Here is a 24,067-nt window from a genome sequence, read left to right on the forward strand (position 1 = left end):
AACTCATTTCAGGATGTTGGAAGACAAAATGTGTTGATTTATTTGGTTGTAAAATGGTTTATTTCAGACAGCCATACATCTACCCCAGGTTTACCGACTAGTGTTTCTAGACAACAACGTTTTAAATATTAAAAAACATGTGTTACACCATTTATTTATATGTCAAATTCAGATGTGTGTTTCCACATGCTATAATGGCCCAACCTGAAAAGACAAGATTTTCACCTTTCATTAACCAAAGCTCAACATTTTTACAAAATGTTAAGATTTTGTAAAAGGTTTCAACAAACCGTTCACGAAATCTTCTTATCAAAGAGATGGGCAGGGTGAGATGAGTTGTATTAGCTTAGACGCCAGTCACTAAATAACAAAATTAGCGTTTGACATCAAACAGACTATATTGTGCTTCCAAGGAGCCAGACTTTGTTGTAATTTTTGAAGTGCTCTTGGGCAAAGTTGTCTAGGCTTTCTGCAGGTCTTTCAATGCTTTCAATGACATTGGCTGCTTTTTCACTCATTTCCAGTCCAATCTTTGTACCTGACCATTTTCAGAGGAGTGTTTTTTATTTGGTTCTATCAGCTACTTAACACTGACCTATGAATCATTCAAGTATGTAAAAGACACCTGAGTCAAGGGATGAACCAACTTAGCAAAAGAGCTGTTTTAAATAGTTTGTCATGGCACTTTGTTACTAACACCCAGTTGCAAAAACACATATTTTTTTCACATTTCTTTAGCTAAATCTATGAAAAATACCAAAGATAACACGGTTTGACAGGCATAAAATATTATTTTTTCAATAACAAGGTTATTCCCAAAGAGCTATAGCCAAAAAACATGGCATATCTCAGCATGCTGTGCAACGTCCTTTAAAAAAAAAAAAACAGCTCCTAACATAGGACCTGAGAGACACATTTGGGCCTTCCATTGATCTATTTTGCTGAAGCCTCAAGGAAAGGAAAATGTTGGTATAAAAAATGTACACAAGAACTCGACTGAAAAATCAATGGTCCACAGTCACAGTGTTCAATTGCCTTAAAACAGGATTATGAATCAAGAAACCTCCTTTAAATAATTATAATTAAATTAAGTGCAGAACAGAACAGACAGAAAACAGAGGCCAGTGGGAGATTTTCCCTAAACGTCACAGTCGAATACCAGCACCAGCAGTACAGACATGAAAATACAGGTGAAAAGTTTTTATGAATAATCTTAGCTGAAAAATCCGGACAGCTTTTTGATTATGTGTTAATTTGATCCAGTATCTTGAAAACTTCCAAAGATGATGTTTGGGTTATAAAGAAAAATCTAATTAAAGAAGATGTGTCTTTCATGAAAGACACATCTTCTTTATTGTTTGTAAGATACTGGAGAATATGTTCTTTTTATATGAAATGACAACATCACAATGGACATATTTACATGGAGAGATATAACTGATAAGAAATCTTTAAGAATTCGAAAAATAGCTTCATAATGGAGGCAAATGTTGTTAAATTATTCTCAAAAACAGATGTTTAAATCTAACTCAAATCTAATGGGACTCAGGGGCACCAGTTTTCCTCCTGGGCCACCAAAGACTTAACGCAGCCTTGTCTCCGAAGCAACCGGCACCGTGAGCAGTACCTGCTCTGTCCATGGTAATAAAAGTATATCATACTCATTTAGGTCGACCTTTTTAGTTGGAGCACTAAATCGTTTCTCACAACACTGAAGAGAAATCCTGTGCAGGTAACATTACTTCAGAGGTCTTCCCCCGCCCAGCAGGTGTTGCCAGACCAACACAACAAGCACACCTACAGCTGTCATGCATCAGCCTGCTCTCCATTCTCTGCTGCCAGCTCACTAACGACCATTCAATTATCTCCGGTTTTGCATGATCACACAAAAGCAATTAATGAAGGGAGAAATCGTTAGTGTACATAACAGACACATAAGAAGACTGGTGTGTGTTGTTTGTGTGGGCTGGGCTCTCTGTATCTATGGAGCTAGTGAGATAACTTGGATTTTTACCCGCCACACTTTCCCACTAGGCATCCTGCACATTTAACCAATACCGGCGGACTGACTGGCATGTCATTTAGCAGCAGATTATAGTGATTTACGTGAGGTAACAGGCACTTGTTTTTTTTTTTTAATCATATTTTGCATCCTGTTAGCTAGAGCCACGGTGGTTGCTGGTATGCCAAAGCTAGCTAGCTTCAAAACAGCAATAACGCACAAACTGTGGTTAATATAAGACAACTAACACTCTAATGAGGCGATATTAAAGCAGACTAAACACAGACAACAGTGGGGAAAAAAGCTGCTTTGAGAGCTTACTTTGTCTCGTTAGATGAACTGGGTCTCAGTAAGGAATGTCGTGAGAAGGTGCAGCGTACCTTGCACCGTTACATGTTTTTTCCAACAGCTACTGTTTCCCAGCCCAGCCCCGACTCACACAATCTGACGTCACTCTTGGAAATGATGCTGCCTTCACAGCCCCAACATAAGCTCGTGAACTGTGAAGCCTAGTTGTAAATTTGGGGATCTGAGGTTACTATCGTTGCCAAAAATTAAGGTAATTCTGGAAATGAACTTAATATTTTTGTTAGCGTAAAATAAAACTAGAGTAGAGAAAAATACAAAATGTGAATTAAAAAATAATATTTACTTAGGTAATATAACATTTCAAATATCAGGAAAATATTTTGATCCGTTTTATCAAATTTTTCACAACCAAAAGGAGGAAGATACAATGTTGCGTGAGTTAATATGGGCTGGGATATCTGCATTACTGTCAAAGTGTTGTTTTGTTTCTTTGTTTTTAATGATATTGTGAACTTCAGTCTAGCCCCTTAAAAATATCACATATCAAGGAGTAATAAAACAAAAACTGAAAGTAAATAGGGAAACTCACAATGGAAATTATCTGAATCTACATTAACTAAAAAAAATGCTAACTAAAAATACATAAAATACTAATAATAAAATGTCATCAGCAGTTATTGAAATGCAATTTCTTAAAGTGGGAAAAGAAAAAATAAATAAAATTCTTAACACCTCACAGTAAAAATAAAGGCAAGTACTGACATAAAAATGTACTTTTGTAGATGTACGCTATTGTCACTGACGCATAATGCGAGAGCTTCATTTTGCTGCTTTAGCTCTCTGAATCATAGCTTTGTTTTCTACACTTTGCGCAAAGCTGAAAAAGAATAGCTCACTGGATTCGTTTTCAATCGACTGTTTTTGTAAAAACTGAGGAAAAAACAAGAAATATTATCACAGTCCCTGAACCCCAAAGAGACATATCTAAATAACTTAGATATCTAATTTACTGTCAACAACTAAATGATTTTTATTGGATTTTTTTCAAAGCAAAATATTTTTAAAACTTTTCAAAGGCTAATTTTACCACCCACCTAACTATGGAACAGCCATTGTTTAAAATAAATAAATATTTATTTATTTACGACCTTAGTGAAAGTACATTATTAGTAAGTAGAAAACATTCAAAAGTAAAAGTGCGCAAAATGTGCTTGGTTCCATTCAGACACTGAAAAGTGGACCAAAAGAACTATGTAATGTTTAGGCGTAATCTTAATTTTTTCTTTATTGAAAACAAAATGTGACAGGGTACACAGACTGAAATGTTATACAAGCAGAAATACACTTGCAAAGGCATTTACATACACAGTGCGCTTTATTCAAACTAGCTGAAATTATCTGCAAACCATACTAGACTATCTCAAAAAACCTCCCTTTGCATGTGGGTTTTGCCCTGATAGTTTGTTAGCACTAATGTGAGCTAAACTTTTCTGTGGCTGTACAACCATTTCATTCAATAAATATTATTTCAGTGGGCAGCCAAAAGATCAGTGTTACACTTGAACTGCCTAATAAAAACATTAAAACCAACCTTATCAAGTATCGTGGATACATGAGCCGATGGCATCTATGTGAGATGTTGCCTTGACAAGCTTTTAAGTTCATTCTTTACTCACCTGCCCAGCTACTAGGGAAATGTAATTGTAAGCTACTAACGACAGGTAAGTGGCTTATAATCACAAAGTACATCCAAAGTCACAACAGGTGCATCATTGCAATAAAAGCACTACACCACTAAGATGTATAGTAAGTGAGTCATTTTGTTCATAATTACAGCAAAAACTATTTGACATTTAATTTCAACTACAATAATATAAATGTTTTCAATAGCCAGGAGTTTACCATGCATTTGTGTATTCAGGTGGATCTTAGTTTCCCTACAGAATTAGAACAGGGACAAGCAGCTGGCTTTACAGCCTTCTATCATCTATGGTGGAAATGTCATTCTCTGATGACTTTTTCTCATCTTTGTCGCTGCTTCTTCTCAACAGTTTGTTAAGGACCTTGTTGAAGGCTCCACTGAAGGCAGGGCTCGAGAAATAATACAAAACAGGGTTGAGGACACTGTTGAAGTAAGTCAAACACACTGACGTGTAGAATGCCAGGTTGGCTTCTTCAAAGTATTTGCATTCATTGTACCATACCTTGAGGACCCACACTGCAATACGCGATATGGTGCTGGGGAAAAAGCAGATGATAAAGATTAAAGCCACGGCCAGGATGAACTGAACGGCCCGTTTGATTTTCCCCTTCTTGTCCACAGTCCGGATTCTCAGCTGCCATGTAATTCTGATGGTGCAGAAGGCCACGATGGCAGTGGGCAGGAAAAACTGGACAACATAGAAAGTGTTATGCCAGGTGGAAAGGGGACTAAAGCCCATGCAGATGTTGAAACTTTCACACTGCGTACGGTTGTTGTTGTAATAAAAGTGCTGATCAGCAAGAAGGTACCCCGTAGCAAGGAAGATCAAGCACCAGAGGCCAAATGAGACCCAGAAAGCATAGCCCAGCCCCATTTGGTTGATCCGATTCGACGGGTGGACGATCTTGAAGTAACGATCTACAGCCACGGCCGTGAGGAAAAAGATCCCAGCTGCGCGGTTGGCTGCCAGCAAAAAGAGCAAGATGCGACACGGGATGTCACCGTAGAGCCAGTTTTTCCCACGCCTGTAGTAATCTGCTCGGAAAGGCAAGCAGAAGAGCACGATGGAGTCTGCAACTGCCAGGTGAGTGAGGTACACAGCGTTGGGTTTCCATGTGTCCATGTGAAAGATGAACATCCACAGGGCGACAAAGTTCCCCGTTAGTCCAAACATGAACTCCAGGATGAGAACTGGAGGCAAAACTTGGTCCAGGATGGGAGATTCGAAGGCACAACAGAGATCTGTGACTGTGAGATTCATCTTCTGACCCATCAGAGGAAACGGCTGCTGTAACATACAGTGTCGGTAAAGAAAGGCTCCACCAGGTGATTTCTTTGGAAACTGAATCGTGTTTGCGCATATGCAAAAGGTGCTCAGCCAAACATACTAATCTTTATGTGGAGTGAACATCTGTGCACTCCGTTATCTATGGGGAAGCGGTATTGACCCAAAGGAGCATGGAAACAACTGTAAATGTTATCTGTCTGGGGAGTGCACCTTCATTATAAAACTATTATGCAGGGGAATAGGTTTACTCACGAGTATTGAGTGGGATGGATGAAAAACAAGTAACCTGCGGCCATTTAAGTAACTAAGATAAAGCAGCATATCAGAGCCCTGAAAAAGAACTCATTTTTAATGCTTTAAAAATAACAGACACACAACCATTAGAAGAAAAAAAGTCAAATGTGGAAAGAGTGTAAGGGTGAAGGAGACTGAAATTTATTAGCCTACAGTTTTGCTTGAGTGAAGAACATTTGGGAAGGATTCATGTCATACCACACCTTTGGCAAACGAGAGAAAGCAGCTATTAACTAAAAAAAAAAATGCCAAGTGAGTGGCTGAGTCCACAGCTTTTTATGTACAGTAAATAAAATAGGTATAAAATGACTTAATGTGTACATTTGGCCAGGTCGTCGCTGTTACAGGTCACATCCTTTCAGCAAAAGTGCATATTTGGTCTTCACTTCTTGACTTCACCCAGATCATCAATGCTGTCATCATCCACCTACAACGCACAGAGAGACACGGAGACTGAACTGTGTGTCATGTTTGAGATTATAGAGGACATTTTCAAAAGCAGTTCAGAAAATCCGCTTTTCACACCGTCCACAGACCCACGACACTGTCCTGTGCTATTATTTTGGATTGAATGAGTTCTAGCCAATTTATATTGACACTAACATATGCTGCTGTTGAGAACAATATAGTTATTATGGCATTTATTGTTTTACTGCCCAGCCCTAGATGGCACCTTAAGATTTGCATAAACAAATGACTCAATAAAACTGAGCGAACGTTATAAATAAGAGAGTGCCAAAATTCCTCCACAACACAGCAACATACTGAGGGGGGTGGGGGCACTTATTTTTTTAAAAACACATTACTGTAGGGACACAGTATATACACCAGTCCCTCACATACATACTGTACAATGTAAAGTACTCTTATGCATGTCTCCCCTCTTCTTGCAAATGTTTGCTGGAGTATGCTGTGTTGCACATGCAAGCAACAGGAAGCTAACTGCAGTTCACTTAAAGGCAGCCGGTGTCACTGATAACAACTTGAACTTTGTTACGTTTTTACAAATTGCCAGTGAGAGAGTAAGTTAAGAATGAACCTTTTCAGCACACCCTGGTTTTCTCCAGCTTACCTCAGGCCACTTCTCTTGAATGACGTCAATTATGTCGTCTGTAAAATCTCCCTGAATGATTATTTCATCCTCTGCTGTAACTGAGGCACCACAAGAGAATTTCTGGGCAAAGAATCGCTGAGCCTCTTTAAGGTCGATGTCTGCAAGAGTCAAACCAGAGAATCATGTTAAGAATAAAACATGAAGGGAATAAGATTTTGGCAGCCTAGAGGATAAGGACAGCACAAGAGCTCTCACCAAATGTCGCCAGGCCACACACCCGTGTGACGTATTTCTTCTTGGCTCTTGGGATCTTTGCTATTGTAACTTTCTGAGGCACAGTCTTCTTTTTCTGTTTGATCTGGCCTCTTCCACCTTAAAAGGTCAATTAAAATGAACCGGATTTAAACTCATGCAGTGTTAAGTCGCACACAATTAAAGCACTGATAAAAAGTGAAATGCAGACAACATGAAGCAATCAATCCTTAGCTATCATTTGAATCCTAAAGACTTACTGGAATCAGTAGACTCAAGTTTATCAGACCCATGTCTTAAAATGAACCTATGAGGTCTCAGAGTGTAAATAAACCTTAAACAAGGCAGGTTTCATACTTATTCCATTACTTTATATGTAGGAAATTTGATGCACTATAGCAGTGAATCATGAACCAGTAGATTCTGATTCCTTTTCCCTCTGACGTTTACGTACCTCTCTTCTGTTTCTTCTTTTCCTCCTCCTCGCCTGCAGGAGGAGCATCTCCAGTGCCCGGTTCCTGCTTAGGCGCATTCGCTGCTGGGCCAGTGGGACAAATGGAAAATGGAACAACATTAAACCCACTCCCTCAACAACATGTTTAGCTTTCAAGGGATTATTATGCAGCTTGAAAGCCTGGAATCATTACAGATCTTTACAGCAAATCGTTTCACCTTTCAGGCCTTGAAAGTCTGTTTTAAACAATTAAAAGCCAGTTCTGTTCACACTGTGGTGAACCTTGCAAAGACAGGACCTCTAGAACTCCAAAACTATATTTTTAAAGTACACATGACAATCAAAAGCATTTCATGTAGCATGGAGCTGACCAAAAATTCATCACACTAAATGTTATCAATCCAAAGAGCAGCGTGAGAAAAACTTTAATGTCAGCATGACCTAAATGAGCGATTCGAGAGATCAGTTTATTCACAACAGCTGGCTAAGTACCAGTTTGGTATTATAACATATATGATTTAGCTTCCACAGAACAAAGTCAGCCTGAACAACGTCAGAGCCTGCTCAGAGCAGCAGTGTAAGGGAACTCTGAGCTTTTTCAAATAAAGCATTACTGTTAGAGAAAAAATAATCCTGACTGACTGTGAGGGACCCAGCAACTGCAGCTAATATTAGAAAATTGTGGCTTTTGTTGGAGTCAAAATGTTAAGTCTATAATTATCACCTCATCTAATCTTTTTAGAGGAAGGCTATTCTGTTAATGTCCACAACTGTATTTTTAGTCCGTGAATGACCCACGATTTCAAAATAATGTTCATGGCTGTTTTAGTGCAGCCCCTCGGACCATCTGTCCCTCTTTAAGACAGTCTTTTCTGACGTACCTGAGATGACCATATTAGAAACAGTCCCTCTCTATGACATCAAACACATCCAAGAGTAGAATAACCTGCCTGAAACATGAGTTTTTAGAGCAGTCTGAAACCTGAAATTTTGGCTCATTACTTGCACCTACACTGACATTTAAAACTATGACCATGATCAATAAGAGCATCCAACTTGCAAAAATGGTTACATTCATTCATTATTATATATCTAAAATCTGAAACGCCACTCACCTACAGTCATCCTGGCAAACACATCTGGAAAGTTCTTCTCCAGCCACTGCCTACATTTAGCTGGCTCAGGCATGTACTCACAGTACTGCAGACACAACACTGCAGTTATTTACATTGCAGCAGAAAAAATACCCCCAACTGAATATTTATAGAAAAGTGGGTCACACAACTAAATATGGAAACTGATAGTCAAACTCACCTCTGTAGGCAGAGAGCACACTGCAGAGAGAGAGAGAAACAAATCAAAAATTAATGTCACGTTTTGAAAAGGGGCCACCGCAAAACAATTGAAGATGAAGTGTGGTTTTGATGAGTGGTTTTATATACTGCACCTCCACAATAAAGAACTTTCATTGGGTACTTTGAATCAGGGTCAGCTGTCCCTTGCTCTGATCTGCTTTCCAAGGACCCAGATTCCATCTCAGTAGTAGCCATCAGAAATTAACTAGAAAAAAAGGGACAATGAACACAGGGCACACACAACATTTATCCAACTCATGTTAAATACCAGTAGTTTGTGAGTTGTGTTTTAGGATTACAATTAAAAAATACCACAGAAAGATGTGCTTTCTTTTGTTTTTAAAATGGGTGCAAGTTTTTTGTTCTTTAAACTGACAGTAAATGGCAAAAAAAAAGCCTTTTAGAATTTACAATATCACAACATTCCCAAAGATATTCAGTTTACCAACATTTCACAAAGTAAATGTACATATTCAAAAAGAAAAAATGGTAACTTTATATCTATATTTACCACGCACAGACACTTTGATGAGATGCCAAGTATATTAAGGCAACGCAAAAATATTCAGCAAGTTCTTGTTTGTTTGTTTTTCTAGGTTAGAGAACAATACCATCCACATCAATTCATGTGTGAAATACTTATTTCTCCTATACTGAAGGTTCAATCAGTGCCCTGGTCCATATAAAAGATGGACAGAGCTACAGTGATGTCACCTATTCCCGAAGTCCCATTTTGAAGTCTCCAAAGCTGTCATTTTGGTTTTAAACAGAACAAAAAAAAAAAACAACCCCGGATGTGGTAAGGAGTGACTAGTGGACATCAACAACAAGCCAATGCAGACACCACAGATAATCCATTGTAAAACATGTTATGCCCAAGATTTATGGGACAAATTGAATTTTTTAATGAAGTATGATCCATAACAAGTGACAGAGGTTGTAAACGCAACAGGAAAGTGTTTATAATCGTCAATACAGAAATCCATCTTCCCATAGTCTTCTGTAGGACCTGAAATCTTGTTGCAACCCCAGCTATCACCATCTGGCAGCCTTTCGATAGAATGCATGTTTAAGGCACTTCCGCATTCTGGGCTACTTTTCACACCCAAAAGCTACATCCATATTTTATACTGTCTATGGTTTCTGCTAATTGCGTGATGCTAACACGTCTCATCTCTGTTTGAACTTATATCACTAAGTTATTTGGCAAATAAAAAGGAAGAAACTTGCAGACAGCATTCTTTAATAATTCATTTACAGAGGAATCCATGCTTTCCTTTGCTGGCACCAAATGTCAATATATAGAAGCTAAATTAGTTTGAAACACTGCATGTATTTGCATTGCTTGCAGATATATGTGAAATATCAGCAGGCAGATATTTTTTGCCTGATACTGGCCCATGGCCGATATATTAGCGTTTACATTTTCCAAAAGTGTGAACATGCAAAAACGTGCAAACTATTTATTCTGTACAGGAATTATTGGAGAAAAGGGTGACTTTTCTGAAAGGGTTTGAACACAGCTTGTCCACCAGAGTGAATCTGACTCTAGGTACTGTGCGTATTAAATGTAGCAAGTACCATTATAACTGGGTGGAGTTTTTAACTTTTCACTTTAACCAACACGTTTGTGAGAAAGAATATGCGTCAACCTCAACATATTTTATGTATATATATAAATAAAGGCTAAGAATCAATATCAGATGTTTTATCCCATGAAAATATGGATTGGATGGATTGGGTTCGGAATGAAATAGAGGTCCGAATGGTGAGCAAATATTTGAATGGGAGAGAATTTACTTACAAGTTGTGAAAACTGCGCTTACATAGACTACACTGCAACATGAAAAGGTTTAAATACTACTCATGATTAAAGTTTACATTACAACTTATAAACCGACGGACTAAAGTCTCTTTAGATTTATTATCAGACAATAATACATGGATGAGCACGGCTCCTGGCAGTATTTCATCATGCTAGCCTGCCTTGCCAACACTCTTCCCTTAGTTTCACGACATATCGGGCACAAGGGTACCAGCTAGATAACAGCATCAAACAGATGTGACTGAAGTGAAATTGATCACCAGCCGATCTCAGACTGTAATTTAGCGCCTGGCTCCAAAACATAAGTGGAAAGAACCACAGAAAAAATAAAACATATAAGGCAGTATGAATTTGATATTGCCTGTGGAAAGAACAGGCTTTAGCTTGCTAACACATGCGGCTTCTTTGCATTAGCTGAGCTATTAAACAGAATAGTTCGCTACAATGCTTATAGTAAAGTCTACAATTAAACCGTAGTAATTATTCTGCAAACACCCATCCCGTGGACACGATGCATCGAGCTGATATCTTTAAAAAAAAATATCGAGTTTAGTTTTACTGCTTCATTCATCAGGTAAGATTCATTCGCCCAGCTGTCACCGTAAGCATCTAGGAATTAGCTTAGCCGGCTAACTGAGCTAACGCACGGCTAAAGTGGACACGCTCTGCTGCTGAATAAATACAGAATAAATGTCAAATTACGTACCCCGTACGATATACTCTAAAACTGTTGTCTTTCCAATGAAACCGATCGCATTATTCAAGCTCGTAAGAGTTTTAGAAAAGCATTCTCATGAAATATGGTTCACTTGGCGTACTTGGAGCACGCCATGTAACTCGTCTTGTTTTCTTCTTCTTCTGTATAGGGTTTATTGGCGGTTGGCAAACAGCAAAATGGTGCATTACCGCCACCAACTGGTGTGGAGTGTGGACCGAAATTACAATAAATAAATAAGTAAAATATTCAAATTCTCCCGAACAAATGGGTCTGCCTTAAAAACCAAAATACAGCCTGATAACTTTCACTTATAGAGCTCACGGGAAATAAAATTAAACAAGTCCAACTTCACTTTTATATCGTCCAGCTTTTTGATCAGTTGTCTTCCTGTTCCCTACTGCAGTCACACTCCCCTGTACAGTGTTTACCTATTCACTTCTTGTTTTAGTTATAGGGGTGGATTATATGCTTCAGCGCCCCCTGTGCTTCGGAGTAAAAACACACATCACAGATTTATTTTACATCTAGTTTTGTTTTCATTACTGTCTAAGAACCTTCATAGACGTCTAAGGAAGGAAGCTCAAAACAAGAGTGAATACCAGAACAAGATGTTTGGCATTGGCAGAGAAAATCTATCAATTTTCAGGGGCATACCCATTTAGGAGAAATAAATTTAATAAATTACTGCTACTCCTCCTCCTCCTCCTACTACTACTACTAATAATAATAATGATAACAATTATTATTATTATTACTATTTTAAAAATAATTTCCCAAATATGGCATTAATGAGGTGTTTGTTAGTCTTGTTATTCTTGTTCTTTTATTTTGGAGTTATATTACATTATTTTGAAAAGTTCTGCAGGAGTTCCGTCACTGACGTCACAACATTCAAAAGTTGGTTGAAGTTTCTACGAGCTAACGTGTAAACTTTTGGGGGAACATTTGTAGCATGTTTCTAAATTAGAGCAGATTTGAAGCTTTTGGATAGTTGCTATGGTAAGATAATCTTAGCTATCTTAATAAGCTAGCTAGCTACCGACTTGCCCTCGAGAGATGCCCCAGAAAAAGCTCGGCACAACAATAACAACAGTGACTGATGATAGAGATTGAACAGATTTTAGTAAAAAGCTGGAATGATGTGATGGAGAAAGGGAAAAGACTGTGCACAAATGTAAGTGCTCTTGGAAAAGCCTCAGCCTGTTCCCTCTGGTCAAATGGTAAACATATGTTTTCAACTACATTTCCACCATCCTTCTTTTAAAAAATTTTTTTAAAAGAGGTGTAGTTTCATCCACCCAACATCCACTTCTGCTTTGTTTCAGATGCTTCAGGTGAGCGGTGGCATAGCACTCCAGTTAAAACGGTGAGTAATAGCGACACATGTCGGGATAGTATTGTAGCAGAGTGATTGTAATTTGTTTTGTATTATATGACACTTTTAAGAAAAATGAAGGTGCTTCACTTGATGTGCACCAAATACCTGGTCGAAACAGCTTTAAGATGGACAGCAGACCAAAACAGGGCACCAAAGGCACCCCTCCCATCTTAGCAGATACCTTCCGTACTCCCAGCATGCAGGAAACTAAGGTAAGAGAGGATGGATTGCTAGGAGGATCAAGCAGGATGTTGCTGGTAAATCTTTCACATTTGTGTTTATTGTTTATATTGTTTGTTTGTTTTTTGCATTCAAAACCCAGTTATTGAAATAATTTTAAAAGTTTTATATCCTTTGACCAACACAATAACTGATTGATTCCTTCAGTTGTTATTTGAGGTTTTCTGTCATTTGTGTGTTTGGCAAAAGTTTACTGCAACTGACCTGAGCAGCACCATCATCCAGAGGCAAAGGAAGGAACTGCACCTGCTGATGGCTGAGTTAAAGGACCGGGAAACAGAGTTAAATGCCATGGCTGCTTCCCATCTTAAGCAGCATCATACCTGGGAACAGTACCGCCAGAGGGTGTTGACCTTGGAGCAGAAGTGTGCCCATTTAGATGGTGAGGAAAGCTAAGGATATGTTGGTCAGTTCAATACAGCTGAAACTCACAGGGGAAAGCTGGGTTGCAAAGCAGCTTGCAGATGTCCAGCAACTGTAGGCAGGATACAGCAGCTTCAATAGCGCACTGTACATAAGATTTACCAATCCAATGTAGAAGGAAATTAAGCATAATCAGTTATGGTAATCTAAGGACCTTGGAAAGAAAAGTGACCGGACTTCTTTTTTTAGGCCTTCGCAATAAGGCTTAAAAATCTGTGACTCTCCACCAATTGTTCTTGGAACTGAAAAAGCTTGTTGGATGAGAGGTGAAAAGTCTTCAAGAAACTTAATAAAGTCCAGATGCTTTTCTTTCCAAGCTCCTTAGATTCAAAAGTGAAATATCAATATGTTTATGATAAACCATGACAATATTGTAAATAGCTTTGTGATTTTCTTTTCTCTTGTTGCTGACAGTGTAATTAATTTGTATAGATATGGTAATAACATGGTTGTTATGAAGCCATAATAAAAGTAGGAACCCCGGCTGAGTTGTAAAGAGACCAAAAATGCATTATATTAATAAGTAATCATTTTTTCTTTGTCTGCACATTGTTTCTATAGTTTGCACATCATCTGCAGACTGAGTCTGTTGATGAAGGTGCGTACACATGCCATTTTGTTAAACGGCCATATGGCGGGACTTTGTTCTTTTTTGTGTGTGCAGAGGAGGTGCAGATGCGTAACGAGGTGATCAGAGTCTTGACTAAACATGTGCGGCTGGTGGAAACCAGGGAGAAGGAGGCCCAGAAGGAACTCGACGAAGCCCGACAGCAGATCTGTGAGCTTGAAAAGAAGCAGAAGCACATCAGTGAAAAATGCCAAGACTTTCAGGTACTTTCAGGTACCGCCATAACATCAGCACACAGTTGGATACACTTAGTACTGCTGGGTGTGGTCGTTCATGTGATGAAACATAAAGATAAATGTTAAAAATGATTCAGGAATGAATTGGGTTTCTTTTTTTAATTTGTTTTTTAAAATTCCCTGATACACAATTACTTTTTTCAGCTAATCCCTTTTGGGATCGCCAGAATAGATCATCTGCCTCCATTTCACCCTGTGCCTCTCATCCTTCTCTGTCACACCAAATCTCTGCATGTGCTTATTCAGTACCCTCAATACTGCAGTTCAATATTCCAGAAGCTTCTATGTGATCTTCCCCTTTTCCTCTTCCCTCAGCTCCATCTTGAACATCCTTTGTCTAATATGGGCCTGGGCAATATGGGAAAAACAACAATTTATAACCATAATGTTTTAGTACCGTTTCATTAAATCTATTTTTTTTAGCTGTCCTCATGACATCATGCATTCATGATATCACTTTGTCTGTTTGTTTGTTTTTTCTGTCTTCAAGTATGGTACAGGATAAAGTGTGTTAAGTCTAATGTTGTGTAGCCAAAAGGTCTTCACACTACCAAATTCCTTGGATCCTTATTTCTAGCATTTCCTCATCTTTTGAGCCTTTTTTGGGAGCATCACTTTTGGTAATTCTGCGACTTGAGTCTTCTTTTTCCATTCTCATTTTGCCTTTTATATCATTTACACTCCTGATGTACTGGTGTGTACAGCTACGGTAACTCAAAGCACATGTGCTGCTACCAGCTGCTCCTCCTGCACTGTCTATCAGTCTAACCTGATGTTGCTCTAATCCTATTCTTATCACTTGCACTCTGTTCTCTGAGATTTTATCATGGATTTCAAACAGGTCAATAATAAACAGATGGCCTGTATTTGTATAGCGCTTTACATAGTCCCTAAGGACCCCAAAGCGCTTTACACTACATTCAGTCATCCACCCATTCACACACTGGTGATGGCAAGCTACATTGTAGCCACAGTTGCCCTGAGGCGCACTGACAGAGGCAAGGCTGCCGGACACTGGCACCACCAGGCCCTCTGACCACCACCAGTAGGCAACGGGTGAAGTGTCTTGCCCAAGGACACAACGACCGAGACTGTCCGAGCCAGGGCTCGAACCGGCAACCTTCCGATTACAAGGCGAACTGCCAACTCTTGAGCCACAAGTCACATCAACTTTACATTCAAATTTCATTTGAATTGTTAGTGATGAGAACAATCTCTGTGGTTATAACTGAGTATTTTTCAGTGGAAGTCTCCAAACCCAAAGGTATTCAGGTGATGAAGGAGACCAAGACCCCCACCAAAGGAGCCCCACCCAGCAGCTGTTGAAACCTTGTGTTTTTGTGTTCTTAAATGAAGAGGCAATAAAACAGCTTGTTATAACACAAACAAGGAATATTTTGAACTGGAAGTCATGCAAAACTATTTTAGCACATTAATACAACTATGTGTCCATGCTGTTTTTCAGGAGAAGAACCAGAGTCTCAACTCCACAGTCACGGCTCTGTCCACACAAGTTGGCTCTCTGCAGGTCAGGGAGGAGGAGCTCAGTTCCATGCTCAAACTCAAGGTACACGTGTAAATCTTTGCTCTCTATATAATCTACTGGTCTTGTATCAATTTATGATGTCCCATCATTTTATCTAATTATTCTAACCCTTTAGGACCAAGATATGGCAAAAGCCTCGAGTTGTATACTCGATCTCTCAGGGCGCCTGCAAGACCTTGAGACATCTCTGAAGAAGAGTCGCTCACAGGAAAGCAAGCTCCTGAAAGACCTGGAGGAGAATAAAGTGTCTTACAAGGAAGCCAGACATGAAGTCACACAGCTCAAAGGTACATTATTAAAACTTTGTGTCATTTTGTTGCCTATTTACTCTCATTCTTTAGAGGGCAGATGATCAGAGGACACTGATATTGTTAAAAGAAAAATAAGGATAATGGAACAGTAGTCTGCAACTCTGCTCATAAAAAGGAATTGAAAGCCTTTTGGGAATCAGATTTAGAAGATCTGCCCTTATACGTTGTCTCCATGTGCTCCATGTGACATTTTTAGTCTGGATGTATGGCTGTATATTTTTTTCCAGCATTCACAGAGTTATGCACAATAAATTCTGTTAACACAGACTACAAGACACATACCATTTAGTGCTGACACATAAAGCATTGAAAACACAGGAGCTTTTTATGAAGGATCATTATTATAAAAACTCTAATGGTATCTGAACTTCCAAGATGCAGGTTGGACCGTATTTTTCAAACGGAGAACTTGTCCAACCATCAAATGGCACACTCCAAAAAACAAAGATCTTCAGCAGAAAATCTGGAAGAAAAAAAAGTTTGGCCTTTCTGTTAAAAATTAGTTATCTGTTTATTTGCATGATCAGTCGTTTATCGTGTTCTTCTATGTCGTGCTGTGCTCATAGAGGAGCTACAACAGCAGGTAACACAGAGCAGCACCCAGAGAGAGGAGATCATCCGCCTCAAGCAAGAACTCCATCTGCTTCATGGGGACACCCTGACAGGTACATCGCAAACACACTGTCTCACTGTTTTTCCTGCTATTTCATTGGTGGAAACTTCATGATGTATTTCTTGATATGTTTTTGACGTATAAGTCTCTTTGAACCCTGAAGGCTCGCTGGATAGATTTAGGACTGGCTAGTGTTACGTAGAGTTCTGTGTGCTTTATCCTGGTATATGGTCCTCATCTTTGATATTATATAATGAGTGAATATCTGTATGATAGCTATTTTAAATAACTGTTTTCATTTTCCTTTATTTGATGAACCTCTTCATCATTTTTTCTAATGTAAAAAAGACCAAACATATTGATGTGACAGTTATATGAAGTGGTTCTAGAAACGGAGAATAATCGGCATTTCATTCTCAGTGAATGACTCGCAGTAGATGGCGTCAGTGAACAGTGACAGTGTTAGATTCAGTAGCCAGGAGTATGTAGAGATAATGAGGTATGCAGTCCTGTCTTATCTCAGCAGTCTGCTTTTCTCGATAGAAATCTGTAGGGTAGATTGTTTCAGATACCTCTCAGCCTGAGAAAGACACTCTCCTGCAGAGATAAGCACAGCATTTGATCTCTTTGACCAGGGGAGCTGGGAAACAGCTGGAAAGATGAGCTGCTAGAACTGGCCCACTCCAAACAGGAACGCCTCATGTCTGAGCTCCGCTGCCTACGACAGGTATAGTTTCTAACATGTAGTATTTCCCTGAGAGTACTGAACAAAACATCATAAGCGTGAACCCATAAAATATACTGTGGTAACTGGAGCCCAGCTCTGGAAGTACAGCTTTCCTCATTCCTCCAGCATAAGGTGACTTACCGGTTGGACAACATACCTCAGTGTTTCTGCAGTTACACAACGCAGATGTTTGACTCTGGGATACTGTCATTGTCTAGTGCTTCTTGAAGTAGTAACAGGCTATAAAGGGTAAATAAAGAGAGACAGTGGAACCTCAGGCACAGGCACATGAAGGTCTCCTGCTTCTCCTGTAGATTAGTAAAACCCCTGAACTGAATTTGGCTGATGTTTTTTTTCAGCCATTCCCATGATTTTCTCCAGTTCTTTTGAAACTTTTTTGTGTCTGAATGTGCTTCATGTTTTCACGTAATTGCAGTCATTTTGTGTCTATAATTCAGGGGGAATGCAGTAATTTCAAATCTATTTCCAAGTGTCCAGAGTCTCTTTTTTTGTTACATCTCTGTCTCATTGTCATCTAGGTACTTGATATAGTGTGCCTCTAAATGATCATTAAACATATTTTTATATTAAGTTACAATTTTTAGGTAGTTTTCATCTGTTTGTAAGTGAGAATCTTTAAATCCACTTTTACTACTAGAATTTTTCTTTCAGCGTCTCTCTCTTTTCAACATAAATGCAGACAATTTACTCTGGTTTGAACCCCGCCTGTCATGTGGGGTCATGTTTTTAATAATTGAAAGTTTTAAGTTTAAAAAAAATGCATTCAAGTGATCATGTTTGTGTGTGTGCAGGTTTGTGAGAATCAGCAGAATGACCTGCAGCTGATGCAGCTGAGTTGTGAAACCCTGAAGGGGAAGACCAGTCAGGGATTATTGGGCAGGTGAATAATGTCCTAGGATAACAAACAAAACAGCAAAAAAAGTGCAAACCATGTAACAAAAATATGTGAAGGAACTACTTTCTGGTAGTCCTGACCCCAGTATAGTAGCTTTTCCACATATTGTTGTTCAATGGTTTGCACTAATTTTGCTGCTTTTGGACTGCTCCTGTTAGGGGTGGCCACAACAGATCATCTGCCTCCATCTCACCCTCCCCTCCATAGAGTCTTATTCTGTCTTCTTCACTATGTCCATCCATACTGCCTCCTGTCTTTTTGGCAGTGCCACTGTTTTGTGCAGCCAGAAATACATTTTAGAGCCCACAGTTATTAAAACCACAGAGGCTGCACAGCTGGCAGCAGGTGGTTTAAACCAACATGGTTACAGACCCTTTGCAGGCATATCATGTCACAAACCCATTCCAGCAAACTAATCTTTCACTGAGTAAATATGTGTGGATTATATTGTTGGCAGTAGGTATACTGTGGGGTTTTTAGAGACTCTGGACACTGATAGCACCACACATACCCACAGCTGGCTTGTTGACTGGACAACATACTAAAAAACCCCATAAACATTCAGTGTGTGTGTCCAGTACAGTCCAATGTAGGAATGAATTAATTGTTTCGTAAGACTCAGATAATGTCTAAATGTCTAATTCTTAAATCTCAAATTTAGTAAGTGTCTGTGTTTTGTATATTAAATTGAATGTGGTAAAGTTGTGAAAAATCCTTCTAGATTTTTAACAGGAACAAAAGATTAATGAATGCGTCTCTCTCTGTGTTTCAGCCAGGATGAGTTAACATGTAACTATCCGAAGGATGAGTCACCTTCTTCACTCAGAGGGAAGAACTTAAAATCTGTGTATGATGATCTGCCTGCAGATGCTCTTCAAAGCTCAAACAACTGTAACCAGGGAGTCTTCTCAGCTTACTTGATGGATGTAAGACAACTTTATAAAGTCTCTCTACAAACCTCTTGTTTGTCAGGGACAGCATATAAGAAGAAAGTTTGTAGGGAGGGTGGGAATGGGGCTAAAATAGGTTGTTTAAGACAAGATGGGGCGATGTCAAGGGGCGATCGTGGCTCAAGAGTTGGGAGACTGACAACCTTCCTTGTAAGGTTGCCGGTTCGAGCTTGGACAGTCTCGGTCATTGTGTCCTTGGGCAAGACACTTCACCCGTTGCCTACTGGTGATGGCCAGAGGGGCAGATAGCGCGATATGGCAGCCTTGCTTCTGTCAGTCTGCCCCAGGGCAGCTGTGGCTACATCTGTAGCTTGCCTCCACCAGTGTGTGAATGTGTGTGTGAATGGGTGGATGACTGGTTGTGTAAAGCGCTTTGGGGTCCTTAGGGACTAGTAAAGCACTATACAAATACAGGCCATTTACCATTTTACAAGTTAAACTATGGGGGTACACCAAGGACCTGTATATGTTAAATTCAACTGTCAGTCACCCAAAGCTACTCTGATAGAGTCCAAAAACAAAAATATTGTGCTAGAAGTAAGTCTGTGTTTTTTTTATATGGAAACCGGAATGAAATACTTTTGACCACACAATTTAGGCTGGTGACAGTTCTGAAACATGCGTTGGCAAAGAATGATGACACAATGGAGTTGTCTTTTAATGCTGCTCAGGTTGGAAAAATTAAGATATTTCTGTTTCTAGTTGTTATTTTAAGCTAAACTAGCAAGATTTTAAGTAACTCCTAATATAAGCACAGACAAAAGTGACGTAAGGTTTTTCAGGCATTGCAAAACAAATCCGTCACCATATTGAAGTATTCCATTAAGACCAAGAGTTCTTTCCTTCTCTCATCAGGACGGCCCTCTTTCCAGATGCTCTCTGCAGCAGCTGTTAGATGAGTCCAGGCTGGTTGTGGCTGGTTCAGGGAACAGCATCCTGAGACTCCACAGTTCTTTACAGAATAGCAGCCAACTGGTGAGTTGTAGCCCACTGACCCTTTTTATTTCCAGGAGTCCCAGACACCCCAACATCACCCAAGTACCTCCATCCTCAAGTACCTTCATGACTTTCGGCCTCTTTTCATCTCTCTCTCTCCTTATTTGTGTTCATGGGGTGTGACATGAAAAGGATAAAAAATATTCAGTTCCTCCTGTTTGGGTGTGTTAATCATACCAGCTTGATCTTATTTCTTTTTCTCTAACAGACCAGTCCAGCTCCACCCAAAGTTCGTCCTCAACATAACACCAACCAGCCAGTAAATCACATGGACTTGATGACTCAGCTGAAGAATTGATTTTCCTCATGTATGTTTCAGTATTTACCAAAGTGACACAACTGTTGAGCACTAACTTTGAACTGAAAAATCAGTGTTACTATATTAAGCACTGCATGCACCACTTGTTGAACCTTAAGGCCTCCCAGGAAAAGGTGAAGTATAAATACAGACTGTGAAATGTTTTTATATCACTGATATTGTTTTAAATTGTGAGATGTGAATATGTCCTCTGTAAGTATTTAAACATATAAAGACATACAAAAATGTCATTGATTAACAAAGCCAAAGAGTGTATTTTTAAAATCTTATTTGTGGCTTTTAAAGGCTGAAACGTGTGGAGTGAGTGAGATGGGAAACCAGTCCTACAGGGCTGATGGGTGGTGTGTCCTTGTACCGTTTTTCCAGTTTCACGGGCTACAGATCAGCCTGGTGACTCAGCCGAAATGTCTGCGTCTTTTAATAGCTTTTACGTTTTTTTGTTTGTTTTTTTAAATAAAAATATCTGTATATAACCTACATGTATGGTACTTTATTACCTGACAGTCGCACACTTTTTTTTCATTTCCTTTCATTGTGTTATTTATGGGTTTGGATGGAAGCTGCTTTGTTCGGACAGCTTTTTTAAAGCATCCTGTGGTAATTTGAAGGAGCTAGCCAAACCAGCAGGATTGTGGTGACGTGCGCGCGCCGCACCTGACTCACCTTTGTGGTTTAACGAGGCGCGAGAGCACGGACAAGGAGCCTGAACCTGTGTGTGGGACCACTTTGGATTTATGTGTCTCTATTTTTCGGTGAAAACATGAGTAAAACGAAGAATAAGAGTGATAATAAGACGGAAAAGGCTTTGGCTGCGGAGAAAGAACAGTTCGGAAAACAACAGGTTAGTCACTTTGTTCCTGTGACGGATAACTTTTTGATGTCTTTCCCCCCAATATGTGGATTTTAAAGTCTTCCTTATTGTTCACACCGTGTACTTGATGATAACTAGTTTTAACTGTCAAATGGGTACTACCAGACAGTATCGAAATGTCAAATTCTTCACTTCTTCTGACATATTAGTGGAAAATCTTGTTAAATATATCACGTGTCAAGGAAATTCACTGGTGTTATTTCTGTCATGTCTTAATCTTGAAGTTCAATCTGATGTGGCTGTGTTAACTAGTTCCTCGTGTCCTGATTGCTCTTCTTTCATTTCTTTTAGCTCCACAGCATCAGCAAAGCTGTCACCACAGCTGAAACACCACCAAAAGACAAACATGTACGCAGTATCCTTTTAACAGCAGGTTTCCTGCTAACCAGGCTTACTGGATATACAAAACAAATACAATTTCATATATACATCTTTATTTTTTTTATAAATAGCTCATGCTGACTGGCTTATTGGGACAATGCTAACATTTGCTAAGGAAATAAAACCGAATCCCTGTAAGGTATTTGGGTAGGCTTCATAGGTATCAAATTAAAGAAAAGCAACTGAGATTCGGCTTTTGGGGATCCTCAGTGTATGTGCTAAATGTCACATTCTGGAGAGCATCTTGAGACATTTAGACATTTGAATGCATGAGTGAAAAGTTGTTGGCAATACCGGAGGGGGGGGGAAATCAGGACCTCTCCTTTAAAAAAATGGATTATTAATTGCAAAAAGTCACAATATGCCTTTGATCAACTTTGCTGAAAGTCTTTGTAAAGTTGTCAGTTAACATATTTTAAAGTTAACATAACATTTTCTTTAAAAAGAATTATCTGATGGAGACCCTCAACACCTTTTTTTAGTTATCAACTTTAGTTATCGCCCACCTCTGGCAAATAACAGCCTGAGAAATGTATCAGTCAATCAGTTTAGATACGTGATTTCTTGAGTTTTCAACTGTCCAACACTCTTCAACTTTGACTATACATGCAGTAATGTTTGGAATATTTCAGTGTATGGTAAAGTGGTGAACTGACCAGCAGTTGTCCCTAGATCAAAGCCATAGCGTGTGTAAAATATGTTGACTGTATATAAACCATTGCTTTCTCTCCCCCTTTGTCTTAAGCTTATCCACTGTCACCATCTCTTTTTTAAAAAAATTCATAATTGTGATGTTGATCTAATTGAGGAACTGAGGGATTCTATCTCTTCATGATCTGAGCGGTGTCAGTCTCTCCTTTTATGATGAAACTGCTCAGTTATGGCAATCAATGTTATGCTTGTGTTTATTGTCACTTAGAAAACCTCATGCAGTTATTGAACTGTATTAAACTGTTACAGGGATTTATTAAGCTGTCAGTATAATTTAAACAGAAAACAAAAAGAGGTGAGAGGACCAAGTGGTCGTCATGGATCCAGGAGAGTTAAGTCCTGATTGTGGTGGTGTTTTTGAACCAATTTCACATGGGCACCACCAGGCATCTACGGTGAGCAAAGGGAGCCAAGGGGCCAGTGGACTCTCAGAAGACCTGTACAGTAGCCAGAGTGACTGAAACTGATAGCCACAGAGGGGTGGAAGCACACCGCTCTGATGTGCAGGGGGTTTGTTTGAATTACAATTCAGAATGAAAGCTTAATAGAAAAAGTGAATGAAAACAACTAATTCCCCCCAGGATTTTTTCATAATTTTTGAAAGCCCAAATCATAAATTGTATTAAAATGCAATAAATCAGAATCAGAATACTTTATTAATCCCGAGGGAAATTAGGGTTACAGCAGGCAGCACGCTAATGGCGCATGCGCACTTACAAAGGAACCTTCTGACCAACTTTACACAAACATCACATTGGGGAGACATGTCAGAAAGGTAGGCTGATAGGAAAAAAACAACGAAAATACACTACATGAGGTAAGAGGAGGAGAAAAAAAACTCCACTCAGACTGAGCTCCTAGTGGGAGAACAGTTTGATAACAGAAAAAACACCTCAGCACAAAAGCACATGACTATCAATACACCATAGAAACACAAGACAAGCAACAGGGGCGGTAAAGGGTAAGAGAGAGCCGGTGTAGACAGCGCATCCGGTCCTGCAGCATATCTGCGCTGGTCCAGTTGACTGCCATCTTCCCCGGTAGGGCACAAGCATCGAAGGCGTTGGAAAGGGAGGGGGGATGAGTGAGTGCTTATCAGTGTAAGTGTATGTGTGTGCGTGTCCATAGTTTAGCTGAGACAGTGTCCTTCGGCCTATCAGGCTAAGTAAACAGTCCTCCAGCCAATCCAGGTGTCCTTGCATGGGACGGGAAGAATAGCCGTAACACAGTCGTTATCAGGGGACACCCAGTAAGTGGGGCCTTAATTTACAAAATGAACATATTGTATTTAGTACAATTTCAAACTAGGGACTGAGTAAATGAATGTATCGGGAAAACATTTACTGAAGTCATAATTTAAATCTTCTCAGATCAACCAGATATTCTCAGATTTTTTTTATTTCAACCAGAGCAGTCACCACCCTGCCAACCAGTTAAAAAGGTTGCCTGTTGAAGGCTTTGCCACCCTGCATTCATTTTTCAGACAGTTTGACAGTCGACTGCGATAGTGTGTCCGTACTTTCTTTGAACTGTTTGTGCATTGGTACTTGGGAGTCTCCTTGACAGCT

At 39.4% G+C, this 24,067-nt stretch overlaps 5 protein-coding genes across 11 annotated transcripts in view; 2 read left to right on the forward strand and 3 right to left on the reverse strand.

Annotated features, from left to right (window-relative positions):
• Positions 1-2,430, reverse strand: part of clip1b (CAP-GLY domain containing linker protein 1b) — a 49,025-nt gene extending 46,595 nt beyond the window's left edge. For both annotated transcript variants that reach the window (XM_080874616.1, XM_080874615.1), the window contains exon 1: positions 2,324-2,430. The gene's annotated coding sequence lies outside the window, so the exon portion shown is untranslated. The remainder of the gene's footprint in view (positions 1-2,323) is intronic.
• A 1,148-nt stretch (positions 2,431-3,578) lies between these two features.
• Positions 3,579-5,578, reverse strand: LOC308391541 (hydroxycarboxylic acid receptor 2-like). The gene has a single exon (XM_080874173.1). It carries the CDS (start codon positions 5,308-5,310, stop codon positions 4,282-4,284), a length of 1,029 nt encoding a protein of 342 aa, XP_080730299.1. The 5' UTR covers positions 5,311-5,578; the 3' UTR covers positions 3,579-4,281.
• Positions 5,579-5,714: 136 nt separating this feature from the next.
• denr (density-regulated protein) lies at positions 5,715-11,674 on the reverse strand. Of its 4 annotated transcripts, none has more exons than XM_080874175.1 (8): positions 11,606-11,674; positions 8,803-8,915; positions 8,670-8,689; positions 8,470-8,555; positions 7,356-7,444; positions 6,905-7,021; positions 6,668-6,807; positions 5,715-6,022 (listed from the first exon to the last, which is right to left on the reverse strand). In XM_080874175.1, exons 2-8 carry the CDS (start codon positions 8,903-8,905, stop codon positions 5,978-5,980), a joined length of 600 nt encoding a protein of 199 aa, XP_080730301.1. In that variant the 5' UTR covers positions 8,906-8,915; positions 11,606-11,674; the 3' UTR covers positions 5,715-5,977. The 4 variants fall into 4 exon arrangements, with proteins under 4 accessions (XP_080730301.1, XP_080730303.1, XP_080730302.1 ...); XM_080874177.1 differs by lacking the exon at positions 11,606-11,674 and adding an exon at positions 11,242-11,405 and having other exon boundaries at positions 7,356-7,436; positions 8,471-8,555; XM_080874176.1 differs by lacking the exon at positions 11,606-11,674 and adding an exon at positions 11,242-11,405 and having other exon boundaries at positions 7,356-7,439; positions 8,471-8,555.
• Positions 11,675-12,135: 461 nt separating this feature from the next.
• ccdc62 (coiled-coil domain containing 62) lies at positions 12,136-20,953 on the forward strand. Of its 2 annotated transcripts, none has more exons than XM_080875084.1 (13): positions 12,136-12,473; positions 12,579-12,619; positions 12,700-12,843; positions 13,061-13,253; positions 13,959-14,125; positions 15,624-15,725; positions 15,820-15,991; positions 16,582-16,680; positions 17,264-17,355; positions 18,168-18,256; positions 19,044-19,197; positions 20,077-20,196; positions 20,426-20,953. In XM_080875084.1, the coding sequence occupies exons 1-13, from the start codon at positions 12,353-12,355 to the stop codon at positions 20,513-20,515; spliced, it is 1,584 nt and encodes a 527-aa protein (XP_080731210.1). In that variant the 5' UTR covers positions 12,136-12,352; the 3' UTR covers positions 20,516-20,953. The 2 variants fall into 2 exon arrangements, with proteins under 2 accessions (XP_080731210.1, XP_080731211.1); XM_080875085.1 differs by having other exon boundaries at positions 12,136-12,427.
• A 201-nt stretch (positions 20,954-21,154) lies between these two features.
• hip1r (huntingtin interacting protein 1 related) overlaps positions 21,155-24,067 on the forward strand; it is a 32,182-nt gene continuing 29,269 nt past the window's right edge. For both annotated transcript variants that reach the window (XM_080875082.1, XM_080875083.1), the window contains exons 1-2: positions 21,155-21,377; positions 21,699-21,762. In XM_080875082.1, the coding sequence (XP_080731208.1) occupies positions 21,297-21,377; positions 21,699-21,762 (145 nt within the window). In that variant the 5' untranslated portion in view covers positions 21,155-21,296. The remainder of the gene's footprint in view (positions 21,378-21,698; positions 21,763-24,067) is intronic.

Source organism: Rhamphochromis sp. 'chilingali' (assembly GCF_963969265.1).
Source record: "Rhamphochromis sp. 'chilingali' genome assembly, chromosome: 2".
Taxonomy (NCBI): Eukaryota; Metazoa; Chordata; class Actinopteri; order Cichliformes; family Cichlidae; genus Rhamphochromis; species Rhamphochromis sp. 'chilingali'.

Coding starts and splice junctions, on each gene's coding strand:
- LOC308391541 (XM_080874173.1), bottom strand. CDS start 5,310: ATGTTACAGCAGCCGTTTCCTCTGATGGGTCAGAAGATGAATCTCACA.
- denr (XM_080874175.1), bottom strand. CDS start 8,905: ATGGCTACTACTGAGATGGAATCTGGGTCCTTGGAAAGCAGATCAGAG. Junction 8,556..8,669: donor TGTGCTCTCTGCCTACAGAG/GTGAGTTTGACT, acceptor TTGTGTCTGCAG/TACTGTGAGTACATGCCTGA. Junction 6,023..6,667: donor TTCAAGAGAAGTGGCCTGAG/GTAAGCTGGAGA, acceptor TGTGCGTTGTAG/GTGGATGATGACAGCATTGA.
- ccdc62 (XM_080875084.1), top strand. CDS start 12,353: ATGATAGAGATTGAACAGATTTTAGTAAAAAGCTGGAATGATGTGATG. Junction 12,844..13,060: donor CCAGCATGCAGGAAACTAAG/GTAAGAGAGGAT, acceptor GTTTGGCAAAAG/TTTACTGCAACTGACCTGAG. Junction 19,198..20,076: donor TCTCAGCTTACTTGATGGAT/GTAAGACAACTT, acceptor TTCTCTCATCAG/GACGGCCCTCTTTCCAGATG.